Raw genomic sequence first — 19289 nt, 5'->3', positions numbered from 1 at the left:
TTGGGACTTAGTACCTCTTTTCCTTGGCTGTCTTAGCTATTTGGGCTCTAAAATATTAAGCATGTGCGCACGCACACACACAGTGAATTAGTGTCTAGCAAAGGGTAAATGGACTTTGTATGTTTTTGGAAAGCAGTCATAAATAAGTGGCTGTCAAGGCCCAAACGCATCTGACCTCAGACTCCAGGGCATCTTTCTGTGCAGTTCTCTGCTGTGACTCTCCGCAGCAAAGATCCCGGAGAAAACCTTCAAGGATTCATTTTAATTCACACTGATTTAAAGTTTTGAATCTGACATGTGTCTGCTGGTTATTCACGGCTCTGTTTTAAAGAACCTGCACTCATCTGAAGCTAACTTTTGTACCACCACACTCTCTACTCCAACCAGGGGTGGGGGCAGGTGGCAATGTCTGGAGACATTGTAGTTGTGCAACTGAGGGAGGGGCTTTCTCCTGATTCTAGTCTGTAGAAGCAGAAGATGCCATGAAACAGCCTATATTTCACAGGATGTAACAAAGATTCCCAGAGTCAACGGCTCTCAAATTGGGAACCCCATGGGCCTCCACCATCCTCCTGTAGAGCTCAGAACTGCTAGGAAGTAACTCCTGCTTTGCTCGTTGCTTAGCCAATGCCACCATGTGTGCTGGGTCTGCCCCGCCCGGAGCGTTCACTCATTATAAAATAGTGCCTGTGAAACTGTAGGTTTAAGGTTCCAATCATACTTCAGCATTTTTTTAATTTGTGTATATCTGTGTGAATGTATGTCATGTGTATACGGGTTCCAAAGAGGCCAGAAGAGGTCATTGGATGTCCCAGAACTGGAGACACAGGCAGCCATAAACTCTATATGGGTGCTGCGAACTAATCTTGAGTCCTCTAGAAGAGCAGCAAGTGCTTTTAACTGCTAAGCCATTTCTTCATCCCTTAATAACCTTTAAAACACGTGTCAAAGTGAAAATGGAGCCATGAATGCTAAAATGCTTATCCACGCTCTTGTTAAAAGCTCCTCATAGACTAGTCTGCCCAGCCTGGGTGTAGCTGTGGCTTTGAAGGTGTCTAGCTCCAGACACCGCTTTGTGGTTTGATGCTCTGCAATCAAACCAAGTTGGTCAGGCCGCCAGCCTGTGGACACTCTAGAGACAGGGAGCTTGTTCAACGATAAAACAAAAACCCTGTGTAGGTCCTATGCTAGAATAAGGAATAGCCAGTAGGGAGGAGGTGCAGTGAAATATGGTCCCAAATGTGTATATGAATTGGCATTCGAGCTTACTTTTATGTAAGCTGTGCATTTTCTAACTTCATCATGTCTATCACAAAAAGGGTGATATATTTAGATGGGGGGTATGAATGTAAGTTATTGAGTTCAGGAGGATACACCAATCTTCCTTTGTACACTGGATGCCACGATTCCTTTTTGTTAAATGCAACTCACAATGCAAAGACACTGGGGTTTGCCATCCCAAGCGCTCCTTTGAAAGGATGCAGAGATGACTGGGGATGTAAGCTCGGGTGGCAGAGAGCTTGCCTAACATCAGTGAAGCTTGATCCCTGGCACCACATAAAATTGAGTGTGATGTCACATGCCTGCAATGCCTGCACTTTCCAGCTAGAGGCAAGGGGATCAGAGGTTCAAAGTCATCCTTAGATACACAGCAAGTTCAAGGCCAGTGTGGGCTACCCAATGCTCTGTCTCTAAACAACAAACAAACAAATAAAGCCTACCTATAGGTGTTCTGAGACTGGCTGGAGAGACTATCAATTACTAAGTTTCTATTGAGTAACCTTACACCCTTCCTTATGTCCATGGGTCCCTCTCAACTCTGGGAAGGGCTGGTTGAATCTAAAACACTTCCCAAGGTCCCTGAAGGTGTTTGTCATATGTCAACGTATTTGCCATTTTCTCTTGAGAACCTTCCCCATGTTAGAACCAGCAGCCTGAATGGCATCATTGACCTACTGGGGTTCTCCTGAGAAGCCCACACATTGGTTACTTTCCTCATCCCCCAGAACAACCCCAGAAACAGCTTCTCTACAGATGTCCCTAGCTATGCCAGCCCTGGAAAGCAAAAATCACACATGATTCCAACCTTGCTGAGTTTGGAATGAAGATGAAAACAGGCTTTTACTTTCAGAGCAGACAAAGCTAACAACCACCAAACATATAAAATATTCTGCCATTAAAAAACAGAAATACAGACAACCGGGTGTATGCCAAGGTACCCTCAGCCTGGTGGTTCCACATGGCTTCCAGACGAAAAGCCTTCCATGCCAGGGACCATTCTAACTGCATCATGAACATCAGCTCACATCTTTCCCCCAACTCTAAATTGTTCCCCATTTACACATGAGGAAACCGAGAGCCAGAAAGCTTAGCGCAGTCAGTAGCCGCCAAACCCAGGCTTGAAGCCACACTTCTGTGTTTGGTCCCTTGCGTCCCTCACCTCTTGTGGGAGGACCAATGGCACCGAAGCACTAATGATGCTGGATGAGAGGGCCTGGGGTTCCTCTGAGGCGAGGTGTGTGGTAGGATGCGTGGGTCAACAAGCGGCCGCGGGGCAGGAAATGCCAACCCTGACAAGGCTTGGGGAAGGGACTGGGGACCGCACCTGAAGCTGCATGTTTGTCTGGGTGAGCTCTTCTGCTTTCTTTTCCAGTGACATCACCCAGACCTTCCTCTTCTGTCTGCAACGGGTGGCGGCAGCCCGGTTCCTTTCCAGAAATTTCCTTCGCCTCTCATCCGGGTCCTCATCCACCACCCTTCGCCGGCGTCCCCCTGTAGGCTGGGGCGGTTGTATGGTCTGGGTTGGTTGCATCTGTTGTGTGGCTGGTGAAACCTGAGGGGATAGAGAGGGAGGAAGTGATGGGGACCCGGAAAAACCTGTTGGGTAAGGAAGACTCCCGAGCCAGTGTTACACGAGCAAAGCTTAGGAAGTCCGCTGCTTTTTAGTAAGCATGTGAAACTTGTTCTCAGTGAATGAAATAAACAGTGAAACCACACGTTTGAGAGCAGAGTTGCCGAGCTGTAGTCTGTGGATTTGGGCCAGATACAGGTGGGACTAACAGAAGGACCCAAGCAGGGGAATTATTTTCTAGACGGGCATTTGGAGGATCACGGGGGGGGGGGGGGGGGGAAGGGAACATTTGTTTCTCCTTCGGGTATTAAAAGTGTCTTATTTAAGATGCTTTAAAGAACATTAAATTGTGCTATTGTATCTTAGAAAAAAATAAAAATATTAAATTGGTCCTGGGCGGTTACTGGGCTGAAACAGATGATGTCAAGGCTATTTCCATGACAGCGTTTTCTTTTGCAGAAAAATCTCGCGGCAGGCTGTGGGCTCCTTTGATTCCAAATGTGTTTAAATCACATCAGGGGAGCACACCTATGGGACGCTGTCACTGTCAGCCCTAGACTCCTATAGAAAAACCTTGCAAATGCAGCATGCAGTTGGGGTCCTAGTTCCTGTTCCATTTTTAGTACCTGGGACCAACTGGGCCTACAGCCTCCAGGTGGGTGTGGTCTTCAAGGTCCTCAGGGCTCTGATTAAGGAGGAGGAAGTCTCAGGAGGGTTTTCTAGGGTAGGACAGGGTCTTAGAAAGCTGGCAATTGCGGCCAGCCCTTCTCTCTGTTGCACACTGTAGGGTTAGACGGTGAGGACAGGTTGCCTCACACATACCTACGTTATAAAGAAACACTAGGAGCGGTCACATACTTTATTAAAAAGTTTTACTAAGCTTCGAGACCCCTTGTAAGGCCTACATGGGACGCCACAACACGGGAAGGTTGGAGACCCCCACACAGACAGCTTTATTTCCCTCGAAGAAGCAGACACGCGGTACCTTGTGAAATTTCTACAACTCCTCTTTATATGTCTGGACACCTAATGCTTTTGCTAATGCACTTTGCTCTTTCCTCCCGCTCCTGCCTCTCAGTCACCCAGGTTTACGGTTGTAATACCTATAAAGTTGTTTTACAAGAGACATTTAACCTACAGAAATAACAGGCAAAAAGTTTTCAGAAAGCTAAGCTCAAAACCCTTTACTAACATATTCCAGCATCCATGATTGAAATCAATCAGAATGACTGTAATTGCACTAATAGTGGCCTCAGGTTGACATCAGTTGACCGATGGGGATGGATTTCAGCCCTAAACTCTGCCAAACCTTCTATGACTAAACTATAAAAGAATCAGGCTCAGGAGGTCGGTTGAACAGCATCTCAGTAATTTTATCTAAAGCGAAGATGTTTTCTGAAACTCTTTATTGACAATTCCTTTCGGCCCAATCACAGAGGGATCATGAAGTAAGTCAATTTTCTAAGGTCTTACTCACAGGGGTGGCTGCCTATGACATAATCTCTGCCATTGGCTGAGATGTAGCAAAGTGTGTCGTTTCCATCGCTGACCCCTGAGCTGGCTCCTGAGGAACCGGGCAGCAGGAGGAAGCAGGCTGGCTCCTTGCAGCTGGCCACATTCACGTCTGCTTTTCTCTTATGAGATCTCTTACTAACCAAGATGAAATTAAGCAGAATTGGATTTTATTCTTCAGAGCAAAGACTTCTCAATGCCGTGTGCTACTCCCCTGACGTCAATCAAACTGACCCTCAGACATCTTTCCTGTACATCTACCCTGTGTGCTGACTGAGGGGGAGTTGAGGCCCAGTGTGGGTCCAGGGGTTGGCCTAGGGAATGTTGGTTAAGCAATCTTCCTGGTGACCATGAAGTGTCACTTGCCTTCTGAAATTCACGCCTATGTTGGGCATGGAAATCACAGGCAGCCGGGAGGATTTGAAGACACAGCTTAAAACCAGAATCTGTGTTCCTGCTAACTACCATGACTCAGTGTTTTATGTTCAAGATGGAAGTCTCTCTGCAGAGCTGCTTGGCAAATTTTGACTGAAAAAAAAATAATAAACGGCCATGTGAAGAAGACAGAATTTGTCCCAAATTAACTTCGACTCTCAGATTGGAAAGGACCATCGGAGATTTCTGTATCTATTGTTCAGACTAGCAAATAATTGAAGAACTTGACAAGATCTGCTCAGTGATCAACCAGGTCCACATAACTACCATAAGAGTGGTAGTGTAGAATATTGTCTAAACGATCCCCAGATATAGAGTTTTTCTTTGTAGAATAGGATTTAGAAAAGAAACTCTGAGTGTAGCTAATTACAATAGCAATTAGCTAATTGCATATACAATTGGGCACTTACTGACTTGAAACAGGGCAATTGGCTAATTGGCACTTAGCTAATGAATGGCTTTCATATTTTAAAAAAGAAGAACTGTTAAACTTGTCTCTGAAATAACTTGTCCAGAAAGGTGCCCAAACCTTGATGTCCTTATACTTCAGTAACAAACACAGAGTGTAAGGGTTGCCGTTGCCTGAGATGCTTTTTTTCTTTCCTTCTCTCTCTCTCTCTCTCTCTCTCTCTCTCTCTCTCTCTCTCTCTTTCTTTCTTTCTATGCAGATCCTAGTACATCAGTTAACTAAAATGTAAATAAAAATACACTCTAGGGGAACCTGTTGTTACTGAACTACTCACTAAACTTCTTTTGAATCATTTAAGTTTAGAATTAATCCTGAATAATATGTTTTGAAAAATTTTCAGAATCTCTGTGGCTTCATAGTCATGAGAGTCAGTTTATTTCATCCCATTGGCAAATGGGAAAGCCGAGGTTTATGGGAGGTTAATCTATATCTCTGTTCACAGTCTCCAAAGTCAGTCAAGGAAAGAGCTGGTCCTGTGCTGTATAGCGCATCTCTTCTCGCTATGTGGAGCCCCACTAGGGGTCTCTGCAAAATTAAGTTTATCTAACAGATTGGTTAGTAAGTTGCCTGTGACAGTCTCCTCCCACCCCACCCCTTTACCTTTCCTGGTTTGGGTTTGTTAGGGCAGGGAGCTCAAGAGCTCAAAGCCTTCCCTAGTCTGAGAGCTTGTGTTTCTCCAGAGGCAGACAGCGGAGGAGAAAGTGAATAAGCATTCCTTGGCAGACCCTGGTTCCAGTGCCATTCTGACCCAGCTGGTTAGGACTGGGCAGAGAGGAATGGGTGGAGGAGACACCGAAGGTCATCTTGCTCGAAGCCCCAAGTGGCTAGGGCTCACCACACTCTTGGACAAGTCCTTCAGCTACTTAGGAAAACCCAGTTCTGTACAGGGACTTGCTTGTCTTCTTAGCCTGGGTGACATAACGTCTGCCTGGTCCCCCAACTCTCTTTAAGGGCAGTCTGCATGCTTGTCCTCTTGCTGGTCAGCCCTACTGACTGCACCCCTGGGAGCTGACCTTTCTCTTGGTCTGATTGTCTGCGGAGCTTGGCAGCCTCTCTGTTTCCTCCAAAGTGTTTCCCAGTCAGGGGTGAGTCACTTCTCACCATCTTAACAGCACCTTGGACCCGAGCATCCCTTGACAAGCTTCTTCATTGTCTCTCCAGCCTTTTAAGTGTTCTCCCCTCCCCCCACTCTCCCTCTCTTCCCTGCCTCTCTTTTGGTGTGGGTGCTCTGTCTGCACGTACACCTACATGCCAGAAGAGGGCATCAGATCCCACTATAGATGGTTGTGAGCCACCATGTGGGACTGCTAGGAATTGAACTCAGGACCTCTGGAAGAGGAGCCAGTGTTCTTAACCGCTGAGCCACCTCTCTAGCCCTGTTTAAGTTTCTTTTAATTCTCCTATCAATATTTACTTTTTTTTTTTTTAGGACAAACCTTGTGACACACTTGCAAAAATACAGGGTTTTGAGAACTTCTAGTTTTCATTTGTTCCCTAGAGACTGAAGAGGAAATTTACCACATTATTTATAGAAATTATGACCCAGTCGCATCTTTATCGTTCACGGACACTTCCTAGTTTCCTAGGACAGAGCTCCCCAGCATGTCAGCTGGAGAACCGAGGCTTATCGAACAAGGGAGCAAGAGATGACGGCGAGTTTGCGCTTGCGCGGTTGGCATGCGGAAGAGAAGGAAGAAACGCGGTGAAAGTCTACCTGTGCTTGGTTGCCGGTGTGCAGGGGCGGGTGTGGCGAGGTCTGGTGGTGTGCCGGGTGTGCATGAAGGTGGGAATGGGAGTGGTGGTGCGGGTGGTTCTGTTGGTGGTGAGGCTGTGGGTGGGGATGGTGGGCGGGGTGCTGGTGCTGGTGCGGGTAGGGGTGGTGGGGCGGCAGTGTCTGGTGCTGATGCGGGTGGGAGTGCATGTGGTGATGCGGCGTCTGGTCTTGCCGGGAGCCCATCATCTCCATCATGTGTCCGATGGTGCTCATGTTCCCATTCGACATGGCCGCGGGGTGGTGGGTCAGCGCGGCCTTCAACCTCTGAAACGATAAAAAGGGGAGGAAAACCGAGGTCACTTATGTACACGGTGGAGATTTTAAAGAAAAACAACTCATACATTTAATTCTATAATATTTTTGGTGCTATGATTATGGTAGCTTTTGTGAGTGGGTAGCTTTGTAGAATCTCATTTTAAAAAATATTATGATAGGCAGAGGGTCACTGTCTGTGCTGTTAACTGTTATATCAAATGTATAAGACTATTAAGGTTTATCAAAAGGTATTTCCTACTGTACCATCACATGATTGTCCTATTGGTAGCAAAATGTACAAACCAAACGAAACCATTTGATATAATAATGCCATTAGTGGGGGGGGGGATCTCATTCTCACTAGTGTGCAGAAACCACAAATATAAAACATTTTGTCTCTCAAAAGATTTCTCAGACGCAAGGAAGAGATCACATCAAATGTTAGCATGGAGGAAAATGAGTATTGTTATTTCGAGAGTTCAAATCAGCCTTAGCAATCCACGAGGCAACGGGAAATACTTTTGCCATGATGGTTCTCACCACCCCTCATGAAAACCGTATTTTTCTCACACTAACTTTCTGCTAACTCTAAGTATGAAGTGAGGAAAATAGAGCAGTCTGTGGTACCGCGCATCACCTTCTGTGACGGCCACCAAGGCGCATGCGCACCAAGAAACATCCTGCATTGCAAAACAGGCAAGCACACCAGTAGCTTCCCGCCTGAACCTAGAGCAGCGGCAAGCCCACGTTTTCAGACAGCCCGCGTTCTCAGACCAACCCACTGTGGACTTCACTCTCTCAGGTCAGCCATCGTAACTCCCAAGCAGCTGAAGAGAACACACCCTGCTGCTCTGCCATGCAACTTTACTGTGTATAGGAAACTGGCATTTCATATAACAGTCATAACATCAAGTATTTTCTTGTTTTGTTTCTTTTTGTGCCCAATCACTTAAAATGTCAAAACCACTCTTAGCTTATGTACAAAGTCAGAGCACAAAGTGTGATTTGGCCTATGGGCTGGGGATCAGTCGGCTGTCAATAGTAACCCAGTTCCTTCAGCCTTGTTTTCTGTGTGGGCCGTTATCCTAATCCTGTGGGTCCCTGGTGTGCTAAAACCCCGCAATGCAGTTACTGCTTGGAAATGTTTGCTGGGGGGATATGAGAATCTGGCAAGCTCGCTCACGTTAGCTTCAGGAAGGCTAGGGGGCTTAAGTTCTCTCCATATTTGTGTTCTTATCAGATGAGAGTGCTGAGCATCCCTGGGATGAAGAACAGCCCTCAGATGAAAACAGACACCAGGCTTCTCCAGCCAGCACACCAATCGTCTTAGCCAGCTCAGCTAACCGAATCTTAAACATAAAGTGCCTCCAAAGGAGGACAGGACGGAATGCTGTGTGGACACGGATCATCATTACAGATACTTTCTGTATCTCGATTCAGCAACCAGGGAGTCCACTAGACCTCTCCTGTATGAGCAGTAACCATGGCAAGGGCAGCATCGACTTGCTAAGGACAATCAGGAGGAAGGTGAGCTTCTTCAACCCTGGCAAAGCTTAGGCCTTGGGCCCTGTGTTTACTACTAAACAGGAATGGGAACAGCTCTGTGTTTGAGAGGTGATGTCATTGTTTTTCTAAAAACAAAACAAAAAAAATGCTCATTATAAAAAATTTAAGCCATGCTTAAGAGTGGAGTGAAGTCAGCCACTTGGAGCCAGTGTGTTGCTCATAACGGTGGGTGAGCAGAATTCCAGAAGCCCATGTTAGCACACGGAGAATGGGAGGAGCAGGTGGGATGACTGGAACATCAGAAGTCATAATGAGTGCTTGAAATGGAATGATTCACTTCAGATAGTGCTGTTTCCCTTAACCGGAAAGGCGCTGAATGCTGTTTCCAAATTTAAGAGAAAAAAAAGTATGAATGAAAGAGATTATGTTGAAGTTGTGTTTTGAGTTGACTTCCTGCGTCATACCTAGATGAACCTCAAGTTTCATTATAAAAACATAGTGGGCCTGTAATTCTAGCACTGAAGAGGATGAGGCAGGAAACTTTCAAGTTCAAGGCCAGCCTGGGCTGTATGCAGACACGCATGCACACATATATTTGCATGCAGTTTTACAGTTAAAAAAATCCATCTGGTACCAGAATACTATGTGAAAAAGTAAGAGCATTTTGCCCTGTGCCCTAGCACCCTTCCTCTATAGGTGGCATGTGCCCTCAGACAATGATTTCTATGAAGGTTGTTATATGTTACTTTTGTTACTTTAACCCATTTTATATCCATAAAAGTAGCTAATATGAACAATCAAGCATTAATTGATCCCTGGCTTGTCCTCATTCTATGCTAACATTCTATGGATAATACAAAGGGGCAGGCACGGCTGCTGGTAAGGGGCAGGCGCCATTCTCTGAATGGGAAAGTGAGTCTGGGAAGCCAAGTCATTCACCCTCTCCCGGAAGTAGGATTAGTTGTGTCATGGTACTTCCCCATCACAAAAAGGAAGAGCTTGTAGAGTTGACAAGACAGAGGTCACGCTGCAGGTTGCAAAAGCAGACCTGTGTGTCTGGTACTCAGCAGGCAGCTGGGGATGGAAGGCCCCCTGCATGTAGGAGGAAGGGGGGTGGCTGACGAGAATTTCTAAAAGGTCTGCTACCGCACAGAAACATCCAGGCTTGGGCATCATCTCTCCCCTTGTATTTTTGAGGAATTCATCCTTATATCCACTCATACCAAAGCAGATATGGTAAGCCACGGCCAGGCCCTGCTGTCCCCAGGCAGCAACATCAGTGTCTGATGGCTCTTGTCTGAGCTGGCTTTTCCTTTTTTTCAGACATAACGCTTAGCTCCGGGCTGCTCACTAGTAAAATCCTCCCTGCCTTCTTCTCAGAGTCAATTCCCAATGACGTGTGTTCTCAGTACAGTCATATACCTTTTAGAAAAAAAAGTACGTATGTTGCTTCTATAACTTTTAGGATGGTTATTCCATTAATATTGATTCATCACTGGATTATGAGAATAGAACCATTTTTGGATTTTGTTAAGTGTTAACTTACCAGCCTCAGTACTGAAACCAATATGTAATTGCATATGAAATTAATATATGAATGAATGAATGGTACTTCCAAGGCTTAGAGTGCAGACATAGCATTTTTGTCTTGGAACACCACACACGATTTTTGTCAGGAGGGTTATATATTTGTTAGCAGAAGTCATGGAGGCAGTTGACCCCTAAAAGTGATATTAAAGGACCTATCCCCCCAATACCCAGCCTGCCCTCTAGAAAATGGCAGAGCAAAAGGAAGCAAATGGCTGAGAGAGGGGGCACAATAAATTTATCTTCATGTCTCTTTGAAATCAAGGCATGGAAAATCCAAAAGCTGTGCTGGAGTGGGCCATCGTCTTGTCTCCTCGTTGCTTGCACTGCCTTTCCCACCTTTAATTAGAAGCAAACGGAGCCTGACAAATACATACCGTGCACCCGATCTTCATCTCTCGAATAATTAGCCTGTACCGATGAAGGGAAATTACTTGATTGCCTCAAGTCTGTTCTTGTATGTTCCAAGCCAAGGCAATAACACTAGCAACGCTAATAACATTCCATTTAACTATTTATTCACCCAGCAAATATTTATTAGGTTTTGACTCCACGCCAGCACGGCACTGGGCACTTTGTTATTTGCTGTCTGAAGTAAATGAAAGATACATCAAACCAGGGCTTTTAAGACTCAGTGGAGAGAAAAACTACACTCCAGTACGGCAATGAGGACTTTGACTCCCTTTAGAAAACCTTGGGCCTCGGCTAAGTTTATCCTTCAGCCCTGAGCCTCCAGCACAGCTGAAGACAACCAATCATTCAGCTGCCCTGCGCATGTCCTTTCCCACACTGCCAGTGCCACTTCAGACCAGTTTGGGGCAGTTCTGACAGTCACGGAACTGCTGCTCCCCTGTGCGGTGCTGCCACGCCGAAGGGAGTACATGCACCATGAACCAACAAAATACCCCCAGTTTAGATAAATGCACCCCACTCTCTGAGGTCTGATGAATGATCAACAAGTGAGGCCGAGCTGAGCTTTGCAGAATGAGCTTTCTTTGGGAAGCTGAGAGGTGTCTTGTTTGAAACGATACATTGTTGCATGCCGGGAGAAGACAAGAGTGTGAGACGGACGTGGATGAACAAATAAAGAGATACTGAGCTGAGGCTACAAGAGAGAAGAAGATTGGACTGGCTTTCTCTGGAGGACCCCGGCACACAGCTGTTTTCAGTCAATTAAAGGTCGTCTTGGTTCCATCGGCCTGCTTCACCAGCTGCTTGTTTGCTGTTTCCTGTGGGAGCGTGGGCCTGTTGCCCTGGCACTGAGTCCCAGGAGGGAACTAGCCGTCCACCCCTCTCTGCTTCAGGGTGCCACTGCTGAGTGCCAAGGTGCCAGGCCTCAGTTTTTTTTTTTTTTTTATCACAGCACATCTTGTGTAAACCCCAGATAATTCTCACGTTGTCAGTCTCACAAGCATGTGGGAATGTGTGCTTGTGTGAGTACACACGCACCCACACACACAACACAAACATGGCACATACACACCCACACACACCCCAGGCAGTCTTTCTCCCATTAGCGACTTGTTCGGGCCAATTAGAAACATTTGTGTTCATTTGAAAGCTCCTTCAGTGGGGTGGATTGCCTTGGAATTGTTCATAGCCTCGGAAAGCCGAGCTAGATTATTAAATTTTACTTGAAATTCAATTGGGTGGGAGGTGGAGAAGGTGGGAACATTCTTTCTAGAAAACGTGTAACTATAAACTGCCCTTTCTAAGTGATCACACAGAAATGTAGTTCCTGGGCTGGCCACAAGGAACAAGCTAGCTATTACAAATGTGGCAAAATCTCTATTTCTGTTTCATATTTTCCATAGTTATTGCTACTATCGGATTTTTCAAAACACTGCTTCAAGGTGCAGTGTCTTCTTTCTTTGGCTTCTTCCGCATAGTGGTGCCAAGGAAGGAGTTAGTAGCAGCTTCTGGTGGTGCCCAGTGGTGTGAGACCAAAGGCTTTGCTAGATGTGAGCTTTTAGTACCAAAGACTCCCTACGTCCTCTACCTGCAAGGACTTCTGAAGTGAACATAATGAATTAGTTCACATAAATAAACAGAAATTAAGTCAGTTATTTAGTCACTGATTTTAATACCTACAAAGAACTAATTTCGATTTTAGGTTTATTCTAAAGTAAGAATAGTAAGGGTTAGAGGGGATGGCACGGAAAGGGACATGAGCTGTGAGCATCATATGTACGGCAGATTTTAGTATCCGAGTCCACATGTGGACGTCAGAGTGTCTACTGAGAAGTACTGTATGAGCTTAATTCTTAGAACTCATATGTCCCAGAATTGTTATGAAGATAATTAACTAAAATCCTACTTTGTTTCTCATCAAAGCCCCTTTTCCTTAATAATAAAATACTGTGGTTTTGCCTTAAAAATTTAAAAATTCACTAAAAGACGTAAGAGACAATTATATTGTAACATAGAATGTCACGAACATTACAGTATATTTTAAAAATCCAGACCCAGAAGGTCACATTTATGTGATGAATCTAATACACGCAAAGCCAGAGAACAGACTAGAAGTGGCCAGGGCCTAGGTAAGAGGCGCAGGGTTACCCTGTGAGAGCAGAAAACGCGTTGGAAGTGCAGCGGTGGCAACTACACAGTCTGCCGAATGACCTAAGGACTACTGAGATGCGTGCTATAAAGTGGTTATAAGAATTTTATAAGAATTTTGTCTCAACTTGAAAAACATTAAAAAATAATAATAATGCAACTGGCTGGGTTTGTGGCTTAGTAGCGGAGCTCTTGTTTAGCCAGGGTTCCAGCCTGTGCTGGCTCGTTTCATGCCATTGTAACACACGCTAGAGTCTTTTGGGAAGGCGGAAATTCAGCTGAGAAGACACACCCCGTCAGATGAGCCCATGGGCAAGCTGTTGAGCATATTATTGATTGACCATTGATGCAGGAGGACCCAGCCTCCTATGGATAGCCACCCCTGGGTAGGTGCTCCTCAGTGCTATAAGAAAAGACGATGAGCAAAGCCAGAAAACAGCTCTCCTCCATGGTCCCTGCTTCAGTCCTGGCCCCCAGGTTCCTCCCTTGAGTGCCTTCCCTGACTTTCCTGGATGATAGACTACAAGCTCAAAGGTGAAATAAACTCCTTTCTTGGTTGCTTTTAGTCATGGCGTTTTAGCACAGCAATGGAAATCTAAGGCACAAGCTCAGCACTACAGAGCTAAAGTGTTGAAGTCAAAGCTAAATGGGAATCTCTTTCCGTCTGACGGAAACACAACACTGTCTAGGAGAGAGCCAGATGACGCTTGGTTCTAGAATGCCGACAGCCCACATCAGGTTTCCAGTGTTTGTCTCCTAGGACTTTGTCCCTTCAGCAAGCAACTGGACCCCTCCTTTGCTTGCGACACAGTCATCTGTTAGCTGACTTGAAATCAAAAGGAAGATATGGTCCCAACTTGGTGATAGAAGGCCAATAGAAGGTTAGATATGCCGACTGCCGGTACTACAAGACTGCTTACTCAGGGAAATTCAACAGGAGTGAAGCAATACCTATGCTTGGTTAGCAAAACAAAGAAAAAAATCTACTGTCTAAAACAGTCTGAAGGATACAGAGTGTGGCACAAGGACGCGTGTAACAGGATGGGGGGGGGGGTTGTGAAACATTCTTGGGCAATACAGCCATTGAATCAGCAGAGGTAGTTTTCCAGTTACATCTGTCAAACTGGACTAGACGCTCTTCAGGCAAGACAGAAAGAACCTGATTCTTCCCTGATTCACACATGGTCGCAACGTGTATGAGTCCAGGTTTCCTCCTCTGACTGCCCCCCTCAAATGGTAGCATCATATTGCACCCTTAGTGGAGTTTTCTCTGGGGAACATGTCAGCTTTATCTGGGCATCATGTGGGCTTCATTTTCCCCCACGTAGGATTGGGATGGGTGTCCAGGGTTCACATGTCCAGACATATTCACCTGATTCAAGCGTTGGTTGTTTTTTTTTTAATTGATAAGTTGACCCATCTAGCCATGTTCAATAGCAAGGCAGAGACAGTGGTGAGCTAATAGTTGTGTGTGTGTGTATGTGCGCGCGCGTGTGCGCGCATGAAGGGATGAGGAAGACATCTCACAATCTCAGTTTTCCATTTAAAATGCCTGTTCTTGGACTGCCCTTTCTTGTTCTCACTTGGACACCCGGTGAGATCGCTTAACTCTAGAGCTCTCTGCTCCTTTTAAGTCACTGGGCCTAAACACGAGAAGATGAGCTTGGCAGTAATTGGTTCCCTAGAACGTAGTATCTGCCAGTTTCCCTGTGGATGTTAAAGGTGCTGAGCACACAGTGGGCTGCCAGCAAGCTGCCTGCCAGTCCCCCTGAGTAGTGCCTTCCCGTGCTGTATCTTCCAAACAAAGGTTGGAAGTTTTCTCCATAGAAAGAGTCTTTCAGGAGGCAACCGTCAGAGAACATTCCCTTTGTCTTGTTGCACACACTATTTAGCCCTAGAACCCCAATGCCCACAAACCTAGATGACTTTAGGTGAGGGCTCACTCCTGAGTTTTATAGAAACAATTGCTATTGGAAAAACGCAATCCCTTGTTATGTTATTTCAGATGAAGTCTTCCTAGGGATCACAGGCGGTAATGTGCACGAGAAAAAGCAGACCTTTGCGTTTGTAATTCACCATGGAAACGCCATGCTCACACAGCCCTGAGATTAGAGTTTTAGTTGCACAGAAATCAGGAAATTTAGAGTTAACTTCCCCAAGGACTTCATTTTACATATGCATCCCAGGGCCTTTGCTGAGTTGTGATCTAATGACTTGGCAAAGGAGGTGCAGTGAATAAAGAAGAAAAGCCGTTCCTCCTCTTGCTCAAATTCCCATAATCCCTAGCAAGATGGCCAGAGAAAAACTTTCCATATGGTGTACCCTTTAAATGCACTCCTTGGTCCTAGCAGGTGACAATAATATCATTGTCATGTCTGATGCCGGGGGTGCAGGACTTGGCAAGGGATACTTGAGTGGAACAGCCAACTGCCACCACATCACCTGGTTCTCCACTGGGTCATTTTCCATGCTCTTGGGAGGACAGCTCCATCAATAAGGAGGCAGTGCCCTGAGGCCGTCCCCAGAGGGCACCCCAACCACTATGACACCCACACTTCTAACTGTGAAGTCTGTCCCCGAGCGCCAGAGGAACTGGAGAAGTACTTTTTATGGACATGTTGCTGGCTAACCCTTGGGAGAGCTGACCATGGTGCGACACTCCGAAACATCATCTTTTGGCTTCGATCCAGTTATATGACTGGGTCAAAGGTCCTGCTGGGGTCGCTAGGGTCAAGGGCCCTCCGGGTGTTCCTCTTCTTTCTGGGGTAGGTGGCGGTGTCCACATCCAAGGCTATTAACATACGCTGGGTGTCCAGTCCAGCCTGTGTCATTGATCTTCATGGATGTGGGAGGAGAGCGGAAGATGATAAGACTCTGGTTGATACAAAAGTACCATACAAACTACTCTTTGGGTTTAGGGGTATTAGTGGTCCGACCAACAGTCACAAAACTAAATTTTGATGACTTCATCTTTATGTTAAAGAACTCCAGGCCCACCCTCTCTGGTCTAGATTTTGATTCTTGACTCAGCAGTCATTTGAGAGAGGAAAAGCATATTTAGCATTAGCCCCGGGCTCTACACATGCTGTCCTTGTGAACATCCTGGTCTTCCTTGGCAGGGAGAGCCTGCAGAGAGATCCAGAAGGAAGTCAACATTGACTAGAAACACCATCATATGCAAACTTCGTGTGTGTGTGTGTGTGTGTGTGTGTGTGTGTGAGAGAGAGAGAGAGAGAGAGAGAGAGAGAGAGAGAGAGAGAGAGAGAGAGAGAGAAAGAGAGAGCCCAGATGCATACAATTTAAAGCATTTCAAATGTGGGCATGGCAGAGATTCATAGCTTATGAAGAACCCAGCCCCTTGAATGTGTATACAGCAAGAAGATGTTCTATAAAATGCTTTAAAACTATGGCCAAGAAAACAGCATCCAGATCCCTGTGAATCTCTCCTACATTTTAAAGCTGACTTAGTACCAGTATTATGAGATGCTGAGTCTCTTAGCTGTTCTTCAGGCCTCAGTTCCCAGGTGACAGCATCAGAATCATTTGTTTGCCCATCGCAACAGCTGTAGCTTCAGCTGTTTCCTTCTTCCCAGTCTGTCGTCTCTGTGGAGCTACTTTAGTGTAGGATCCAAGCCTACTGCTCTACCGCCCCAAACACAGGCAAGGCAGACGATGGGGCTGGGAGTGTGCCACCATCTCTTTAAATCATCATCACACCTGAATACCATTCTACACATTCCACCTAGAAAGCTTTCTGGTTGACTGATGAATTGAAAACGACCCCTCCAAGAAGTCACAAGCTGGAGGTAGTCTCTTCACGATCTGCAGTCTTCTCTAGCCCAGGTCGTTAGTTTTCTGGCTCCAGCTTGCGCTTGAGCAACTATTCCCTGGGCTCTGGGGGTAGTTCGGGCTAGCCACTAATTTCCTGAAGAGAGTCAAGGCTCCTTGAAGGTTCCCAAGCTATGAAGCAGGTGGCATAGTCCAACCCCCACATTTGGAGACAAGGAAAGTTCTCATGAAGAAATACTAAGCCATCTGCTTGGACGCTAATAAAAGGGGCCCGAAACTTGGTGATTTTTTCTAGGGTGCAGGTTGCTTGGTGGGGCCCTTGCATGGTTACAGGAGAGATAGTGGAAGACAGAGAAGATAATGAACGAGGCTGGCAGGGACAGGGCAGAAGGGAGGCAGGGAGACTGGGAGGGAGGAAGCTTCTACCACAACAGAAAATACCTTCTGCTCGAGGGTCTGATACCTGTGCGCAGGGAGGAGGCAGGGCATTGAAAGGGAGAAGTGAGTGCAAGGTTGAGTCAACATATCTACACTCAGAAACAAGTTCAACCCACCCCCGTTTCTGGAGAATTGTCTACTCCACCCTAGTTTCAAGACTAATTCACCACCAGAGGGTTATTATCAAGGAAATTCTTCATTTCTCTATATTTGGGCAAGAAAATCTGTTTCTGCTATGACGGATAGGGCGAAGTTGCATCCCGTAGGGGTGTTTTTATATGAAGAACATTCTACTAGGAAATTTCCCACTTCTGTAAGGATTTCAAACCATGTACGGTTAACCAGAACCTAACAAAATGGTTCACTAAACTTGTCAACCACCAAGGCCGGGGAAACAGAGATGGCAGTTCTAGCAATGAAGAGCTGTTCTCGCACTTCTGAAGGTATCCCAACCCAGCCATCCCCCCCACGTTGATTTCAGAATGGCATCGTGTTGAACAAGACCGCTCAGGTCTGCAGTCAACACAGTTCAGAGGACTTCTTCAGTCAGGAAATGATTGCACTCTGGGTGAGAATATTTCCTCCATGTTCATATTCTCTGAGCTTGCAACCTAGTCTAGTCTGCCTGGCGACACTGACCTTATCTGAGTAGAAACATTTTTATTTTCAGTTTTCAGTGATGCCTGTACAAGTGGCTGTGCACATCTGTATGCATGTGTGTGCATGTGTGCATGTGTGCATGTGTGTGCATGTGTGCATTGTGTGCATGTGTGCGCGTGTGTGCGTGTGTGCATGTATGTGCATGTGTGAGAGTCGCAGCACACATGTGGAGGTCAGAGGGCAGCACACATGTGGAGGTCAGAGGGCAGCTTTCAGAGTCCATTTCTTTCCTCCCACCGTGGGAGTCCCAGGAATTCAACTCAAATCTTCAGGTTTGGTGGCAAGTGCCTTTATCCACTGAACCCTTGTGTTGGTCTTAGGAATCTTTTCCCAAAAGAGAAAAATATTAATATTTTTTCTTGGTATTATTTCAGTTCTGCTATTTATTTTTTCTCTTTTTTTTCCACTCAAAACTATCCTTGACTTCTTTCCAAAGCTTATAAACAGAAGGAAATCCATCATTACTCAGCCTCCTTGGTGGGTACCACACACTATATACTTTGCTAAAAAGAAAAACTGTTGAGAGTCCAATCCGTGACTTATTATAGTAAAAGCATCATTAGCTCTGAGTGGAGCCATGTTTTAAATGAGATCACTTGGTTCTATTATTTAGTAGCTCAAAATCCCTTCTGAACGTAGGAGGGATGGCTACTAAAATTCAATTTGTAAATAAATATTATGCAAATGACTCCAATTACTTCCTCTAAGAAGAAAACAGGTTTAAAATCAGATTCCAATATGAGAAATACATCTAAGCGCTTTTGTTGATTCTACTCAATAAGCTTAAGTTCAGCCTGGGTACCCACCACTGCTTCTCTTGGAAGCCATGGCGCTCTTGAGTGGAATGTTAGAGAGATGTAGGCAGAGGAAGAGTAGTGGAAATAGAGGCATACAAGTCCCTTGCTTCTACTACCCCAGATTTTGAATACATACATTATATTGTATATTATCATATATTAAATATAATATGTATATTCATTTACAGACAAGTGTACATAGCGGAACAACCCTAGAAGCCTAGGAGTGTGTACCCTATCTATGCTGACCATCCAGACATAGGTTGGAAGCTAGAAACAGCAGTTACACTTCTCATTTAAGCCTGGATTTGTGCGGAGGGATAAGCTCTCCAAGTGTATTGCTCTTTGCTTTGTTTTCAGATTGCATGGGGATCAAAACCAGGGCCCTGCACATAGTAAGGAAGCCCTCTATCTTTGAATTATAGTTCCCAACTCTTGGTTTGATGAAACAGGGTCTCCCTTAGTATCCCAGGCTACCCTCAAACTCATGATTCTCCTGTCTATGCCTTCTGATGCGAGGATTAGAGGCATGCACCACCCTGCCTAGATGTACTTCACTTTGATTTCAGATAGAATTCAGATCTCTGTAACAGCAGACATCAGTTAAGCAGAGATGCTTTTCTGTGGATGATGGGGTGGTGTCCAGATAAAACCCAT

The 19289-nt window shown here is 45.6% G+C and overlaps 1 protein-coding gene across 2 annotated transcripts in view; it reads right to left on the bottom strand.

The window, feature by feature from the left end:
• Creb5 (cAMP responsive element binding protein 5) overlaps nt 1-19289 on the bottom strand; it is a 393781-nt gene that overhangs the window by 12140 nt on the left and 362352 nt on the right. For both annotated transcript variants that reach the window (XM_075955284.1, XM_075955285.1), the window contains 2 exons: nt 6982-7305; nt 2606-2833 (listed from right to left, as the gene is read on the bottom strand). In XM_075955284.1, coding sequence (XP_075811399.1) covers nt 2606-2833; nt 6982-7305 — 552 coding nt within the window. The remainder of the gene's footprint in view (nt 1-2605; nt 2834-6981; nt 7306-19289) is intronic.

The sequence above is a fragment of the Microtus pennsylvanicus genome, chromosome 21, assembly GCF_037038515.1.
Source record: "Microtus pennsylvanicus isolate mMicPen1 chromosome 21, mMicPen1.hap1, whole genome shotgun sequence".
NCBI classification, from domain to species: domain Eukaryota; kingdom Metazoa; phylum Chordata; class Mammalia; order Rodentia; family Cricetidae; genus Microtus; species Microtus pennsylvanicus.
This window is presented reverse-complemented; position numbering and strand designations above follow the sequence as displayed.